This window comes from Leptodactylus fuscus, chromosome 9, assembly GCF_031893055.1.
Source record: "Leptodactylus fuscus isolate aLepFus1 chromosome 9, aLepFus1.hap2, whole genome shotgun sequence".
Taxonomy (NCBI): domain Eukaryota; kingdom Metazoa; phylum Chordata; class Amphibia; order Anura; family Leptodactylidae; genus Leptodactylus; species Leptodactylus fuscus.
Window position 1 is genome coordinate 63,844,926 of NC_134273.1, and position 18,479 is coordinate 63,863,404.

General features: G+C 41.1%; 1 protein-coding gene across 2 annotated transcripts; it reads right to left on the reverse strand.

The window, feature by feature from the left end:
• Nucleotides 1-4,418: 4,418 nt before the first annotated feature.
• Nucleotides 4,419-18,072, reverse strand: RTCA (RNA 3'-terminal phosphate cyclase). Of its 2 annotated transcripts, XM_075287280.1 has the most exons (13): nucleotides 18,030-18,072; nucleotides 17,301-17,396; nucleotides 16,661-16,749; nucleotides 16,120-16,220; nucleotides 14,732-14,875; nucleotides 12,025-12,148; nucleotides 11,366-11,424; nucleotides 9,840-9,981; nucleotides 8,192-8,316; nucleotides 7,653-7,711; nucleotides 6,579-6,673; nucleotides 6,322-6,426; nucleotides 4,419-4,772 (listed from the first exon to the last, which is right to left on the reverse strand). In XM_075287280.1, the coding sequence occupies exons 2-13, from the start codon at nucleotides 17,320-17,322 to the stop codon at nucleotides 4,680-4,682; spliced, it is 1,158 nt and encodes a 385-aa protein (XP_075143381.1). In that variant the 5' UTR covers nucleotides 17,323-17,396; nucleotides 18,030-18,072; the 3' UTR covers nucleotides 4,419-4,679. The 2 variants fall into 2 exon arrangements, with proteins under 2 accessions (XP_075143381.1, XP_075143382.1); XM_075287281.1 differs by lacking the exon at nucleotides 17,301-17,396 and having other exon boundaries at nucleotides 18,030-18,062.
• Between the last annotated feature and the right edge of the window lie 407 nt (nucleotides 18,073-18,479).

The following is an 18,479-nucleotide window of genomic DNA, read 5'->3' on the forward strand; positions in this document are numbered from 1 at the left end:
CTGGGAAAAACGTATGTGCGCTATTGTGACGAAAAGTAGCCTATTATTTAATCGGGTGTAATGACTATGTTTGTGGAAAATTTGAGCCAAATCGGTGGAGCGGTTTTTCCGTGATTGAGGAACAAACATCCGAACATCCAAACACACAAACCCACAAACTCACAAACTTTCACATTTATAATATTAATAGGATGTATAACAAAAAATATAGGCTTCATGGAACACTAGATTTTAGTCCCCATCTGGACATTATATCCAGCACCAAAAATATCATAGTATACATTCACATGCATGATTTTTTTATGGTTCCTTAAAACAGAACCTGTGGAATAAAACATAACACGGTGTCTACAATTGCACCCTTTTTTTTGCATTATTTTGGTTGGTTGGTTGGTTGGTTAACAAATGCATTCATACTAAAACTATGGCCCAAGTGTGATATGAGCAGAACTTTAAAAGGATACTGTGATCAGAAGTATAGATCACCTAGCAGATTTACTACTCTGTCTTTACTGTACTGCCATATAGGATGACACTACTGAATTTTAATTTAATGTGTAACATCATATCATATGTATCATCTCTTATCAGCCACGGCAATAAATCTGGTGAATTTTAGACTGTTTCTTAGGATTACTAAACATGCCCCAGTACATTTATGGTACCATCCTTTGTTCATTTTATGTATTTACATTTTCCTTTATGTCAATTTCTATATTCAATAGAACACAGTAGTTCAATACATAATAATAAGATTATCATTATGCTGTGATACACAGTCCAGTCGCATTAATGTGACCACGTGTCAAAATCCAGAATAACCACCTTTAGCAGAGCGGACCACTGCGAGACGTGCAGGAAGAGAGGGGATGTTGTGATGATGATCACTGGGATGTTGAGCCATGCCAACTCCAGTGCCGTGGCCAGCTGCGCTAGGTTACGTGGTTGAGCACCCATGGCACGAACAACCCGATCAAGGTGGTCCAACAGATTCTTGATTAGGTCCAAGTCTGGGGAATTTGTTGGCCAAGGGAATACGGTAAACTCATCCTGGTGCTCCTTGAACCACGCACATACACAGCGAGCTTTATGACACGTCGCATTGTCCTGCTGGTAGATGCCATCATCTTGAGGAAAAACAATTCACATGTAGGGGTGAACATGGTCTGCAAGGATAGATGCATACTTGTGTTGATCCATCGTGCCTTCCACAATGATGAGTACACCCAGATGATGACACGTGCCTTCCTCGGTTGGTTATTTAACGTTGACGTCAAAAGTAAGCAATGATCACTTTAATATGATAAATGTAAAGGCCAGGTTCTTTCCTAAAACTATATTGCAGTTTACACATAGTCCTAACCTGTCAAGGAACTTTAGTAACATTGCTCTGGCCAGGGCCTGCTCCAGGCTTATGTGACCTCTAGGCGACAGAGGCTCAGTGGGCCCTTTTTGGAGCAACCCAAGTGCAATTGGGTGGGGTTTTATTTTGCTGTGGTGGGTTTACATCGTGGGGCTCAGAATGGAAAGAGCGCTATTTGGCTTTTAGAGGGTGGATTTTACTGGAATAGTTTTCAGGTGCCATGTCGCATTTGCAGAGCCCCTAAAGTACCAATTCAATGGAAACTCCCTCAAAAGTGACCCCATTTTGGAAACTACACCCCTCAAGGAATTTCTCAATGGGTATGGTAAACGTTTTGACCGTACAGCTGTTTCACAGATTCTATTAGTATTGCTATTTAAAATGTAAAAAATTACTTTTTTCCCAATAAACCATCCATTTAGCACAATATTTTTAATTTTTACAAGGGAATAAAGAAGAAAAAGCACATGACAGTTCGTTACACAATTTCTCCTGAACACAGAAATGCCCCATATGTGGTTGTAACCTGCTGTATGGGGACATGGCGGGCTCAGAATTGAAAGAGCGCTATTTGGCTATTGGAGGGCAGATTTGGTTGGAATAATTTTCAGGTACCATATTGAATTTGCAGAGCCCCTAAAGTACCAATACAATGTAAACCCCTCAAAAGTGACCCCATTTTGGAAACTACACCCCTCAAGGAATTTCTCAATGGGTATGGTAAACGTTTTGACCGTACAGCTGTTTCACAGATTCTATTAGTATTGCTATTTAAAATGTAAAAAATTACTTTTTTCCCAAAAAACCATCCATTTAGCACAATATTTTTAATTTTTACAAGGGAATAAAGAAGAAAAAGCACATGACAGTTTGTTACACAATTTCTCCTGAACACAGAAATGCCCCATATGTGGTTGTAACCTGCTGTATGGGGACATGGCGGGCTCAGAATTGAAAGAGCGCTATTTGGCTATTGGAGGGCAGATTTGGTTGGAATAATTTTCAGGTACCATATTGAATTTGCAGAGCCCCTAAAGTACCAATACAATGTAAACCCCTCAAAAGTGACCCCATTTTAGAAACTACACCCCTCAAGGAATTTCACAAGGTGTATTATCATTTTGAACCAAAAAATGCTTCCCAAATATTAATGTACAATGTCAAAAATGTAAATTTTAAAAGAAATATGCCATATTGGTGCCCAATACATTGCACCCACTCTAAATCATCAGAGTCATGCACTCCTAAAACCATTAACCGGGTTATCCTGGGTCCAAAAAAAAGTATATATATATATATATATATATATGTATATGAACTGCTGCTTGGGCACACAACCGGCCTCAGAAGGGAAGGTGCACTGTGCTTTTTAGCTTTTGGAGTACAGATTTAGGGGGATTTTCTGGACGCCATGTCGTTTTTTGCAGTTCCCTGGAGGTGCCAGTAAATTGGAATTCTCCAAGAAGTGACCCCATTTTGTAGGGGCAATTTTAGGGTCTCTGCAGCCATGACAGTGTCGAAAATCCAACAATCTAAATCTCTGCTCCAAAACCCACATAGCGCTCCTTCACATCTGCGCCCTGCTGTGTACCCAAATAGCAGTTAACGCCCACATGTATGACACTGGTGTACCCAGGATAACCTAGTTAATGTCATATGTGGGTATAAACGGCTGTTTGGACACAGAAGGGAAGGTGCGCTATTTTGGTTTTCAGAGAACAGTTTGGTTTTTGAACGTCATTCCACTTATGCAGAGCCCCTGAATTGCCAATAAACTGGATTCTGCAGACTTGTGACCCCATTTTGGAAACTACACCCCTCAAGGGATTTATCAAGTAGAGTAGCAAGCATTTTTAATCCTTGAGTATTGCACTCATTTAATTTCAATAAATGATTGCGTAGCGGATATTGAAAAGGGAAAATGTCAGTTTTTCCAGAGATAAGGCCTTTCAGTGCCTAATATGTTGTGCTCACTTTATGTCAGCAGAGACACACACTCCAAAAACGGTTAAGTGGTATCCCGGGCACAACAGCTTTTGGAGCCGTCATCTATGATACAAGCCGTGCACAACATATTATGTTTTGGAATTACATATTCCTGGAAAAATTGCCATTTTCACTTTAAACCGTCAGCTGCGTATTCATTTCTGGAGAATAAATTATAGCAACTCTTGGATAAATTCCTTGATGTGGGATGTAGTTTCCAAAATGGGGTCACATGTCAGGAAATTCCACTTTATTGGCATTTCAAGAGCTTTGCAAAACTTGACATCCAAAAGCGAAACTAAATCTGTTCGCCAAAAACCAAATATCGCTCATTCCCTTCTGTGCCTGGCTGTGTCCAACAGCAGTTTATAACCACATATGAGATTAAGTCCATTATCCTGGGTACCCCAGTGTTATATGACGTTATCGTGGTGCTTGTGCTGAGAAGCAGACATCTGTCTGTGTTCTCACTGTCTTGGAAACCACAAGCCACATGAGGCCTACGTTTTACAAGTTGCTGTAAGCATTTTAACTAGATCGGTGTCTGCAGACACCGATCTAGTTAAAAGTAAAAGATGTATTAATAGCGGCATGGAGGTGGGCCTGAGGCAGCTGCCCCTATTTTGAAAAAAAACCCAAAAAAACAGGCAGCCAGCACCCGGTAGGAGGTTATGGCCCTGGCACTTGCCCGAGTTTGCCGGAAGCTAAGGCCCTGGCATAGTTTCATTGACCCTTTAGGATACACTAGTGACTAGTCTGTAAATGTCTAGTGGACTACATAATACATGGATGAGTTTACATTATTGCATTGGTATTTCAGGAATACAACAGGGAATTAATACCGGTGTTTTCTGTGCTATAGTCTTAATCAATTTCCCCAGTTGAACAAGGTGTGCCAGAATAATTAAGTGGCTCTTGGCAAATTGCAACCGTGTGCCACAAATGCACCCATTTTTTGACAGTTTTCTGGTGTACATGTATTCATAAATTCCCCACTGTACTCAGAACGTCCCAACACAATTTAGTAGGTAATCTGGCTACAACGTATTCTAAAGATCAAGGACACTACTTCACATTTGTTTCCCCCACTTTATTTGGAGGCATGGCACATATCACTCACACAGCGGTAAAATATTAACTTAAATGCTGTTTCATGCACACAATCTGTCTGATCCTCTCTCAGACAGAATCAGAATGTAAAGCTGTAAAAATGGTAATAAAGCACTTGAAGTGCACTGCCCTCTAGTGTCATGCTTGGTTTATTGCATGCTGTGCTGTTGTCAGTGGAGACTTCATTCATAGTGGCCTCTGAGGTATCCTTAGGCGATTGTCAAACATTCCTATTCTGAAGGCCGATTCCTTGGCACTCTATGATAAAGTTGTCTGTGCCTGGCTCTTCACACTTGGTTACTGTAAATTTGGCCTATTGGGAATAAACAGAAATTATTACAATATAATGGAATAAAAGTGATTCTTCATCATAAAGTAATAGTTCCCAATCAACATACTACAGAACCCTACACCATCATAGTGTATCCTGCACATGACCATGACATGTACAACAGGTCTAAGGGCTGCAAATGGCGACCCATTAAACATTAACTATTTGGTGGGAAAGAAATTAAAGGTGTTGTCTGAGCAACATTAAAATCCAACTTGGGGTAGGAAAAAGGGTGGAATAATATTAAAATAAATTAAAAAATAACCACGGACTGTTGGCGCTGAAAGTGCAGAGATTCAGGTGACTGCTGCTGGGTGTACCAGAGACGTCACTGCTAATACATCACTAGCACCCAAGAACACTGAAGACGGAGAAACCGGACCCTCGCACTTCTGGGACCAAAATTTGACAGGGGACATGTCGTCTGAATCCAGGACCGGGGTAGGCCAGTATCATTTCTCACTTTACCCCACCTCCAGCTCCCAGTGAGATTTTAAGTTAGCCTGGCCAATACTGCTTTAAACACTCATTCAGGGACAGCCATACTGCATGTACAGCTGGATCAGTTGCCCAGGTGCCCCATGTGGGGAGAGGAGCCCTGCTAGGAAACAGAGCCAAACTAATCTGTACAGATAGCTGTTTTTCTGTGCACACATTCTATATTTAATGCTACAGCTTCAGGGCTGCTGCATACAATGCCAAGCAGCAGATTGGTCCTTACAACAGAGCTTTCTTATACAGTAATAAGAATGTTCTGTATGCCCTGAAGATGAAGAAGAAGGGAGGGGAGGATGTGAGCAGACATTACTAATGCAGAGCTACAGGAAGAAGGGTGAATCCTGTGTGGGCAGTACCACTTCTTCTGTCCTCCTTCTCCAGGATAGGTCAGAATAGTGAAGACCCCTGTTGTACATGCCTCCCTAATATGCTTATGTATTACATTTACATTATATAAAATATTATATATACATATAATATATCTCCAATATGATTATATATTAGATCTCCTTATTAAAGACCACACTGGTAATAGCTATGGGTGCTACAGCTATATTCCCAATTAACATTTAAAAAAAAAAAAAAAAAAATATATATATATAATATATATATATATATATATATATATATATATATATATATATATATATATATATATATATCAGACAGCACTCCCAAAATAGTGAAAAAGATGTAGGTACTTTTATTAACCCAGAGACATAGTATAGTCCCTGAGCTAATAAAAGTATACACACTAATCTGTACTTCTGTCGCACATCTCAAACAAGAACATCTGGTCAATAGGTCTTATGCTAGGTACACACTAGCATTCAGGTTTCTGTTCTTTGGGTCCGCTTGGAAACCCAAAAAACAGAAACCCAGTCCACTTAAAAAGCGATTACCCACAGAAATCAGCAGACCCCATAGACTATAATGGGATCCGCCGGCTTTCCACCCAAAAGATGCAGAGAGAAAAGTCCTGCTTACATGAAACCCCAGTGGAGACAGAGCACTGGTGTGAATCCTGCCTTACCTTGGTAAGTAATTCCACAAAGTGAATAGCTGTCTGTGTGTGCAAGGTTAGCGGTCCTGTCTTGATACGTGACACCCCATCCGCCAGGGCCATAAAGATTATTAACTGAGGATAAAAAGATATATATATTAAAAAACAGAAGACAACCATTGACATTTGTTACCTATAACAAAACACTGTAAAAAGATTATGGTTATGTAACATATATACATATATATTATATAGAATGGGTTTTTGTAATGATTTAGTAAAATTACCTGGTCCTGTAAATATTCATCCACACAGCCCCCATGGCGAAGGTTTCGAAGAAGGATTTCTGCAGCTTCTGCACCCACGCGATCTGAGGGTACCCCTGTGAGAAGAGAGTTTTTACAAAACACCCCTCAAAAAGGTTGAAAGAATTCAGTTGGAGGAGTGTAGCCAAAATTAAGAGTAGAAATGCCTACAAATTTAACCATAAAATTAAACCGTAAGAAGTGAAAAATCGCTGATGATGTCAAACACGATAAACTCACTGATCCTCCAATCAGAAAAATTACTAAAGTTAGATACATACATTGGGGAACATTTGTTATGCTTTGTATGCCAGTGTATGCCGGTTTTCTGGTGTAGAAGCCACAATTTGTTGCACAGATCTGCAGTTTGCGCAAATAAATTGCGACTGAACTTTCGCTACTTCCACGAAAAGAGGAAGTGATGGGCAATGGGTGGGGACTATTGGCCCTACCAGATATTCCAGCATTGCCATAAATCTAGCGTAAGTGATGTGGGAGATGTACACCAGCTCCTTCCTTGTGTACATTTCCTCTCCAATCGTATAGCATGGCAGAGGGTGCACGTCATTTATGCGGTGAAGTGTCCCATGTCATAAATGAGGTGCACCATCCGCCAAATCTAAGGTTATGAAGTCTGGAGTTAATAATGTCAATCTTCATAAATCTGCCCCATTAATTTTTTTCCTGCTGATTTTCACAACACAACACTAGATTCAGCAGCAAGGAGTAGAAGAAGTCCTTCCTTTACTTAGAATTCCTTGTTAACCATTCCTGGACTTGACTCTAAGTCTACAACAGAATAAGCAAAAGAAAATTCTATGGCACAGATTTAGTAAGACAAACACTCCGACTGGCGCAGAGACAGACAGATGGAAGAAGAACTTCTGGCCTCTTCATAAGTCAGTAGTACGCATAGGCATCCGAATGGAGATCTACGCCAGTCCCTAACTAATGCTCATTATATCTCAGCTATAAATCTGGTGCATCTGCAGTTTTATAGATTATTTTACCCGTGTACTCTGTACTATGCCAAATTTGGAAGATATGTTAGATTACCTTTCCGTCCTAGAGATGATCCTGCAAATAAACAACCTGTAGATGTCTCTGCAACAATTCTATAATACAAGAAGAAAGAATTAATATAAGCTTGTAACTGATACGACTATTTACAGTGCAATAAAAACATGGCTGATCTCTTCTAGAAACAGCTCCATGTCTGCCTATATGTTATGTGTGGTAATGAAGCTCAGCACCATTAAAGTGAAGAGACAGCTATTAATATCAAACTTAGAAATCATCTGCAGAAAAATTCCTCTTCATGTATGGTCCTCACTTGATCCTAAGCCAAAAATTCATTCATTATGTATGATAAATTATCTGGTAACTTGGATCGTAACCTATATCGTATGTAACCATAAGGGGTATATACTTTGAATGGACTACTATAAGCACTATAAACAATTATATCCTTGGATAAACTGTAATGCAAGTTGTTTGAGTACTTAGTACTACAGCAGTGTTTTATACAAGTTTTTCTGTAATCTGTTTGTTTTTTACATTACTATTTGCCAGTATGCATACCCAAAAATACTTACATGATCCCACTGCCATTTCCTACTGCTTTGTCTACATATTCTTGAACACCTTTGATATCCACATGGAAATCTCTTAGTTCCCGTCGTATGCATTGTACTGCAGCTGAAGTCATATCTTTTACCATCTAAGAAAAGTAAAATACTCTGGTAAAACTTTTGCTTATTTATGCCAATCGGTAAACCACAAAAGGAGACTAGAGACGAGTATATACTCTAGAGTGTGGGGGAATATATATATATTAGCAACTTGTGTAAATGGAAAATGTCCTTTCATTGGAAAAGCAATACACCATGCATTGGTTCTCATGGGAACACACACACACACTAACTTGGGGGTCTTGCCTTAGTGTAGAAACTCATCTGAATGAGGGCATGGCAGATGGGCTGTGTTGCCGTTTCTATCCTCTAAAATTCAGTGTATATGCCTAAGTGGTGGGGTACTCGCTTAAGAAATCTTTACACTGGTCCCACCGATGTGTTGAAAAGGCCCAGAATGACCTCTGCTGTCAGGGATAGTCTGGAGGCCCCCCTATGTAAATTAGAGGCTCACCCTAGCCCACTGTAATCTGTGGGTTTGGCCGATATGCTGCTAATTTGTATGACCAAGTTTACCCACTTGGGTTGTTACACTTCATCCCACAAAATACCTATATGTATATGTTAGAAAAACTGACGTGGAAAAGCCAACCTACACTACAGATATCAGTGATCGATAAAGCCCACCCATTCTGAATCTGTATTTTTCATCCTTACACTCAGTTTGATTCCCCCACAGCCCATTTGATGCATACAGAGGACTAGTACTATAGACCACTACATTATTAGGACTGGTCCAAGTTTAGAACTAGCCATCTCTTTACAGGTGCACACAAGGTATGGAGAGCGAGTATGAAGATAAAAAAAAATATTAAATATATATATATATATATATATATATATATATATATATTCAGAAGAACCAGACTTTAGATTATACACTGACATTTGTAATTTATGGCGCTTTTGGAGGCAACACAGATTTCACATTCAATTTGTATCCTGGCTTAAAGGGGTTGTTCTGCTATGGACACTTATCCCCAATCCACAGGACAGGGATTAAGAGTTCAATCACTGCCCCCCCCCCGATCACCGAGTCCCCCAGTGATCTGGAGGATGGAGGACAAATAGTCCTGTAAGCCCTCCTTGTGAAAGGAGTGGTAGTCCACTTGCGTAATTGGCAGTCCATTCATTTCTATAAGCTGTAGGCACATTACAGTCTAGGAAGTCCCATAGAAGTGAAAGGAGCACCGGTTCCATTCACAAGGCATCCGTCTTGATCACTGGGGGACCCGGCGGTCAGACCTTTATTCCCTGTCCTGTGGATAGGGTATTAAGGACCATAACCGGACATGAGCAGAGCTTGCCGTATACGCCGGCACTTCCCATTCACTTCAATGGGACTGCTCGCAGTGAAAGAAGCAGCCCATTCATTTCTATGGGGAGCGCTCGTATGCCGGCTCCCATAGAAATGAATGGAGCTGCTTTATACGCCGCTTATTCTGAACGTGTTTTACGTCAGAATAAGCTTCAGGAAACGTAGTGTGAATGCACCCTTAAGTTGTATTCTTATTTATAATCTGCAAACACATACAGGTTTTACACTACTTACCTTGTATGGAAGGACACCAGCTACAAATGCTCGTCCATAGATCTTTGTGACTGTTCCTCGGTCTATCAAGTTAATTGGCTTTAAGTATTTGACAGGTGAAACTCTAACTAAGATTTCTCCTCCACCACGAGGGTAGTAGCCCCTGGGAGAATAGAAAAGACCACAGAAAACAGCGAGGTGAAGCGAAAGGTTTCTAACTAGTCTAGAGAGCTGTGCTGAAGTGATCATGCCAAAGGTTCTGATACATTACGTATTTCAACCAATATCTGTGCACAATATGATACTATTGATAGAAATACTTCAGTGTGTTTCTCTCTGCAAACTAAACCAAGTCTCTAGAAGATGCCTCAGGAGAAGGAAAGGAGGATGAAATGTGCTTTGTAGGAGAACTAATGCCTGCCATAGGCACAGACGTCTTTCCATTCCATGTGTGCCACGAAATCTATGGTTCTGCATGTAGCCTGCGATACAGTTTTCTACCAGGACACACAGAAGCATGTCTGTGACCCAATGGCTGGGCTATGCAGTGTGTAACTGCCAGAACATTAATAAGAAATGGGCCTTCAGCCTGGCTGAATATAGGGTGTCTGCAGTGCTCCTATTAACCCCTTCCCGACAGAACAGGAGCACTGCAGATACCCTATATTCAGCAGACCGGACACTTTCAGACACAGGGATACCTAATGTGTATGGGTTTCACAGTCATTTTCTACTTTTATATGTATTCTAGGGAAAGGAGGGATATAGAACTTTTATTTATTTTATTTTTTTATTATATTTTTTTTTAAAACTTCCTTTTTTTCCCCCACTATTTTATGGGAGATTCTATACATTACTATTGCGGCTGGTCATAGACAAAAACTGTGCTGAAAAACTCGGCTTATACTCGAGTATATACAGTAAGCATCTCTATCTACAGGATTATGGAGTCAATAGGCTAAACCACAGACTCCAACTCCTCCATTTTTCCAGAGTCTGAGTTGCAGACATGGTCAGACAAAAGCAGAAAAGCTTTTCTTATTCAGGACAAAAAAAAATAAAAAAATCTAGCATTTTAATTCCTATGAAAGTAAAAGTGTGACAAACTATGTATCTAATTAATTCTACAATATTATTAATTGTATAATATATAGTAACAAATTTTATTCTTATTTTATTTTCTAGATCAGACTCAATTGGAGTTATGACTCACTTGGCCATTTCAATAACCCCTATAAGCTACAATTAGGACAGCTGTGTGCATAGATGGCTACCTCGTCTTCTCTTCTCTCTAGTGCCAGTATGAGAACAGGGAAACCCCCATTCTCCTGAAAACTCGGACATATGAAAAGTACTTATCAGACATAACATATACTTCTTGGGCCTCATGCACACTTTTATGGAGGAATACACTTGGATGACGGATCCAAGTGTTTTCTGTTCCCCACCATTTCAATGGGTTCTGTTCCGTTTAGAGGGAATCATCCATACATGATAGGACATATAACAGCAGCTCAAGTCTGTTTCACATACATAGCTGTTCCTACCTTCTCCTGATGTCAATATCTAACTTAAAGGAGAAATGTTCAGCAATAGGTCTAAAAACCTGCAAGACAAAATAAAATAGACATCAATTATTGGTTTTAATGCAATCTAGGATACAATATCAGATACAGAGTTTTTCTGCCAAAACCGTAGACTAGTGGTACCCAACCTTTTTTGCACCAGGGACCGGATTCAGACAAGACCATTTTTCCATTGGCCAACAGGGCGGGGCTTTTGTCATATGGGGACAGGGTTATAGGCGGGCTCCACCATGTGACCACGGACCGGCAAAAAATCCCCCAATGGACAGGTCCCGGTCCGCTAGTTGGGGACCCCTGCCGTAGACCACGAGCAGCAGTCACCTTTACACAGGAGCCAGATGGAGACTACCCAGGAGGGTTAACTCCGGCTCATTATCAGGAGTTGTGCCTGCCTTTGCGCAACTTCCGCGAGGTGAGACCAAACCGACCAAGTTCCATATTTGTGTGTGTTCCTGTGATTAGTAAAAGTTAGTGGATGTGGCCTGTTCAATGACATTTTTGACAAATAGGTCACAAGCTTTATATGAGTAAATAGGTTTCACACCCTATCAGTTAGATTATTTGCTTACATCTCTGAGCTATAAGCTACGAATGGCTACAAATGTAAGACATATACAAACCATTGTGGTGTAGTCAATCTGCGGCGCCATCTCTGCATTTGTGCCACCTTTAAAGATCAATTGAGAAGGTGTTTCAGCAAAGAGGACACAGGGAAGGGAAACCTGAAGTAATAAGCACACACTCCTGCAAAGACAAGAAGAATTACACGTGAGGCAGCTAAAGAGACTCATCTTATATACTGGTGGTATATCACTAAGATAAGCTACACATGTTTTATTATTGGAATGCAGACCATATTACACATTCCAAATCAAGAGGAAAAAAAAGGAGCAGTGTTACCTAATATACTGTATAGTGTATGTATAATATGCTGTATACCCAGTGGTTAAAATGGGCCAGAACTCAGTTCTGGCATAATGACAAAATAACTGTCATCGTTCCGGTCAAAATTATCAATGCGGAAAATTAAAAAACCCATCCACTTACCTTTCCCTGCTCTGGCAGGCTTTCACGCCTACATGATGACTTCTTTGATGTCACATGGGCCTGGGCCTGCGTCCTTATGCGTTGCGAAGCAAGCCCCTGCTCAATTGACGTCTGGAGTTCCGCTGTACTACACTGAAAATGGCCAACATGATCTGTGGGGAATGCTCTGGAGCCAGAGAGAGGTAAGTAACTGTTTTTTTTGTTTTCTCCCTGGGCCCTGTGTCTACGATTATTATACTATGGGGTCTGAAAAGACTTCAGAGTATAATAATTGTTCATGGGAGTCCACAATGGGACATATAATACTGTGTGCAAGGGTCACTTGGGGGAATATAATACTGTGTGCAATGGCGACTTGGGGGCAGCGCCGCACCTCCCATGAGACGACCTGAAGCGACCGCTTCAGACGGCGCTATGTCAGGGCCCCATTTTTGATTACCTAAGCCAGTCCAGGACAAGCTGTCCTAGACTGGCTTAGCACCGAGCGGTGGATTGGGGAGGCCGCTGAAGCAGCGCTGCTCCAGCAGCCTCCCCTCACGCTCAGGCAGAGAGCAGGTCCTCTCCCTGCCTGCGAACGCCGCTAAGCCCCACCCTTTTTCATCGTTCCCCCCTTCGCGCTCCGCCACACCCCCTCCTCCGGGGGGGGGGGGGAGGGGGGCAGCTTTCTGTAGTTCGCCACGGGCGGCGAAAGGGGCAGGTTCACCCCTGCTTGGGGGCATATAATACTTTGCGCAAGGGCCACCAATTAAATTAAAATACTTTTAATACTTGCAGGCTGTTGCAGCAAAAGAAACTCCTCTTTGTTCCCTTACTAGTGACCTCTGTTTTATCTACAGCAGCCCATACACATTAGATGCATTATTATTGTATTATGCTCCATAGTGGCCCCTGCACAAAGTATTATGCCGCATAATACTTTGTGCAGGGGCCACTATGGGGCATAATTTATGCCACTATTGGGCATAACAAGTGTGTGCAGGAATGTGCGGGTCCGCGGGGTTGCGGTGGGGCGTTTTTTTTGCTGGGGTGGCTACATTTTTTTTCCAATTTAAGCTCTGTGTATACCTATAAGGAAAGTGCTCTAAAAAAAACACACACCTCAAAAGGTGGAGAAATAGAGTCTAGTCACAGTTTCTGGGCCAAACGCTGAGTATATCATTCATCAACAGACATATATAAGGGAAAGTTATGTGAAAACCTCTCTTCTTGAAAACATAGTGGAGGAGGGCTAGATTTTTGTTAGGAAAGAGTCACATCATATTCCCTATACTCCCGATGGAAGTGCTCGCTTAAGGAAAGGACACGGGACGTGACAGATGACGTTCCAGTTCCTTTTCTCAGGCCGCTGATTGGCCTCAGTGGTCAAGAGTGGCGAGAATTTCTACCAGGGGGTGCCGCATGACGGGATAGCAGTGAGGGACACTGGAGCACTGGGAACAGTAGAGTATGTTTTTTGGGGTTTTTTGGTGTTTTTTTTTTTTTTTACCTTTCCCGGCCTCCTTGTTGAAAATTCTATATCCTGGACAACCCCTTTAAAACTGCGGACATAGCAGCGTAGGTATCGAGTCGAGATAAGGACACCTCAGCAAGTCAGATTTACTGTAACTGAAGCCAGAAAACTGGCAAGAGTTATAGAGGAAATCTATGCCAGACAAGGAGGCTGGGACATGGGAACTCGGACCTCCCATAATATGCCAGAATTATTACGAGGCCAAAGCTGGAGTGAGATATGTTTGGTGTATCATATATAATTGAATGAGCCTGTTATTCACAGAGATTGAAACAACAAATGGGGTTAAAGTTACCAAGCAGTTATCCACAGTAGTTCCAATAGAGAAGAAAGGACGTCCGCTATATCCAAAAGTTCTAATCGGGATGAATGGAGTGACAACACACCTGTCTGACCTGCTGCTCTACTGATACACGGTAAACAGGACCATTCACCGAACTGGTGAAGATCCCAGCAATCAGACCCTCAAAGATCAGCAAGTTATTACATATACCTTAATTATCACATTTCTTCTAGAGGAGAAAAAAAAAAAACAACCTGTATGACGAGAATCATGTTATATGTTATATGATAGCAAAAAATAAAATAAATAATTTAATTTATATATATATATATATATATATATATATATATATATATATATATATATACACACACACACACACACACACACACACACACACACACACACAGTTATACAGAGAGAGGGAGAGAGATTAAAAGTCTGCAGAAAACAAAAAAAAAATTGAAGTTAAAATCTGCTTACTAACCCAGCAGTCTTTGTATCAGCTGTCAGAGACCCTCCTTTTATTCTTCCTGGGGTAAAATCTATCTCTGTAGAGCCAATTGCCGCATTTTCCAATTGGCCAGCACATAAATCTCGAATAGTCTCCAGTCCTGACAAATGTTGTGGTCTATAAAGAAAAGGACAATAGATAAACATGGAAAGAAAATGTGTAGCCTGTGCCCCTATGGAATCAATCTTATAGGGAGTCACCAGGAAACTCTATATCAGATCAGCCACAGTGCATTTAGGGGACATTATGTTAAGCACCATTAGATAATCCAAGAGATGCACCATTCCAATGAAAAAGATATTAATAAAAATATGTAAATGAGGCTCAAGTGCATTGGGGATGTTGACAGAGCCTCCAAGTTCCCTGTAATCAGATTTGGAAACCCTGTAGACATTATGTTATAGAGCAGGAGGAGCTGAGCAGGTTAGTATATAGATTTGTGGAAAATGATTCAGTATAACTTGTCATTTATCCATTTACTTTTCTGTTCTTCCTATGGTTAGAAGGAGTAGTTGAGTCTAGAGGTCGGTCCAAACAAGAATGACAACCTCCCCTCTATGACTGTCCATACAGAGATAGCTGACAATCATTGATAGGCCGGCCCACTGAACTCAATTACACCTTCAAGGCATAGAATTAATTCATTAAGAATAAATTATAGAGATTATGTTCCTATTAAACTTTGTCAGTCTACTTAGCTCATCTTCTCCTGCTTTATTTTCATGGTGACAAGTTCCCTTCAACTCATACATCATGCTGAAAATATTATCTCATCTGCAGGCAGCCTGTTTAAGAGCAAAATGAGCGGTATACATATTTACGGCGATAGAGTCAATACTAAATCTCAAACTCTGAGTTTCGGAGTCCAGTGGGTGGTCCAACAAAGTGACCGACACTTATCTCTGTATGCGCACTGAGCAGTTTTGCCCCTGTAATCTTCCAAGTCCAAAATCTTCTCCCACAAACAAGTATCTTAGTCTGCTCAGCTCCTCCTGCTCTATAACATGCTGCTCACAGATTAGGCTGCATCAAGGAAACTTGTATAAAGAAAGGTACTGAGTCACAGAAACAGGATAAAGATATACATGCGTTATATTTATAGGTGGATTCCGCCCATGGAAATATATTTGAAGGAGCAATGTGACATGAGGAACATTAAAATTATACACATTCATAATCTGTAGTATCCATCATCAAGAACAGTAAGGGTGAGTTCACAAGAAGTAGTATTAATCATATTAAGATTTTACGGAAAGTCGGAAACCCTGAGGAAAGAGTGGTGCAATTCTATAAAACAATTTAATAATTGTCTTGTTGTAAATTTTGTGAACAAAAAAACGCTGCAACAAAACATGATCTACCTTAGTCCTGGAGTGCTTCGTCCTGCTCGGATCTTTGACACACGGACTCTAATACCCAGAAGACAGCTCAGAGCAGTGCAGACACGCAAGATTTGACCTCCCTATAACACGATCACCAAGAAAAAATATATATACATAAAAATGTAATTTTGAAGCGGGCATCAACACTTGTAGTGGCTGTCCGCCTGCCGAGATTCTGCCAAAATTGCACAAAAAGGAATAGGTGGCGGCTTGCATATGAGCAGTTTAAAAACCCATTCATTTCAATGGGTTTCTAAAGCAAACCGCCCGCGTCCATAAGCAGGCTCTCCACCATGAGATCGCTTTTTTTTTTTTGCACAGACACAAAGTCCTGCATATTATCCTACCTTACATGTGATCTGACGTGAAAGGTAGGATCTATTGTAAGCGTGGCAGCCTATTCTATAGGTCCCTGTCACTAACTTATCTTGCTCCCACATAGGGCAGCATGTGACCTTAGTGACAAGTTCCCCTTTTTCTCCATGATATACTGTAACAAGAACACGAGGCGCTCCCTCACCCCTTCCATAATGCTGCCATCGACATCCACTGGACGCCCTTCTTCTGCCATTGTCCTCAGAAAGGTCTTGGATGTTTCAGAAGTGATACCTGCAGATAATATAGAAGGGGGTCATGAAACATATGAAATACAACACTGCAAACTGCAGGCCGTCACATCAACTGCAAAACTAGGCCTGACACACACAGAGTACAATGTATCTGCTTTTCTATCAGTTAATGTAGACTTTTAGGCAACATGGCGACTTTGGCCATGACTAAAGTTCGCTGCACTGCCCTATAGCAGCTTCACTATCATAAGTAAATGGAGTCTCATTACACGTTGCGGCCACAACATCTAGTCGCTAGAAACGAGCACTAATGATTTTTTTTTTGGTTACTAGAAGTTGCAGTTATGGCACCCTTGAGATCACAGGGTGAACTTTGGTCATCAGATGAGACCAAAGTCATCCTGTAGCCCTACCCTAAAGGCTTGTACCCACAAGTAAGTAATGAGGGAGAATAGCCACAACACAGTCACATCACAATGAGGAAAATAAATAAATAAAATCACACCCCTAAAGATTATTGTGTGATTGACAGCTATAGAATATGTTAATACAGCTGTTACATAGCATATCACATGTCCAAAAATACATTACCCGAACGTGACCAAGCTGTCATAAGAGTCAAGGCAGGTAGAACACATATATGGAAATCTTCATAAACCCAAGCTTCATACTCTTATATAGCCATGGCTGTCAGGAAAAATTGGAAGTTGTAGGTACACAATATCTGAAGAGAGCGCAGATACGTAAAAAATGTGATACTAGTACAAGAGGGAAGAACACATATGTATACAGATGGGGGGGGGGGGGTCAGGACATGCTGGGGGATATTGTTTCAAGAGCCGAAACTGCAGACCTGTGATATCTAATATCTTATAACTCTAACAAGCAGGGTGCATAATACATACTCTATATACTCAGAGAAGGCTGGGAGTTGCAGTTCCCGATTAGCCAAAGACTGCAGATCTGTGATATGTAAAAGCAGGGTGCATATATACTCTATAGTACTCATATACTCAGAGAAGGCTGGGAGTTGTAGTCCCACACGAGCCAAAGACTGCAGATCTGTGATATCTAATATCTTATTACTCAGACAAGCAGGGTGCATATATACTCTACATACTCAGAGAAGGCTGGGAGATGTAGTCCCTGATGAGCCAAAGACTGCAGATCTGTGATATCTTATTACTCATACAAGCAGGGTGCATATATACTCTATATACTCATATACGGCTGGGAGTTGTAGTCCCACACGAGACAAAGACTGCAGATTACAGCCCTATGTGATGACTTATATCTCCATCAGACAGCCCTCACACCTACCAACTCTGCAGTCCCTGCTCCTTTCTTGCAGCCGGCTCCTGACACATCCAGTCCCCGCCCCTTCCTGTCAGACATTTAACCCTGCCGTCACTGGACACTATTATGCACTCACTGTATATGGGCAGAAAAGCTGGAAATTAAATCGGACCCGCCCCAACTTAAAATGTTAGATAAAATGATATAATGAAAAGCTGAGACAAGTGCAGAGGATCACCTCATGTGTATCAATAATAATCTAGGTAAAATTAATACATAACAAGGACGCCCATCTCTATCTACAAGGATAGTAACTAGCTATGTCTGCATAATCTAAAAATACAGTTTTTTTAGACTCGTAGCTATAGACAGCCAAAAAAATGGCGGATATTACTCTGGACGGCGACAGAATGGATAAAGCCCCGCCCACTACCACTATTCAGGCTTATTTGTGGTAAGCCACGCCCTACGCGC

Bases quoted from the DNA above. Each gene is read 5' to 3' on its own strand.
- RTCA (XM_075287280.1), bottom strand. From the start codon at position 17,322: ATGACAGCTTGGTCACGTTCGG. The intron at 11,425-12,024 runs GTTTGTATATGT...TTTGTCTTGCAG, and splicing joins AGATTGACTACACCACAATG to GTTTTTAGACCTATTGCTGA. The intron at 7,712-8,191 runs GTAAGTATTTTT...CTTGTATTATAG, and splicing joins GGAAATGGCAGTGGGATCAT to AATTGTTGCAGAGACATCTA.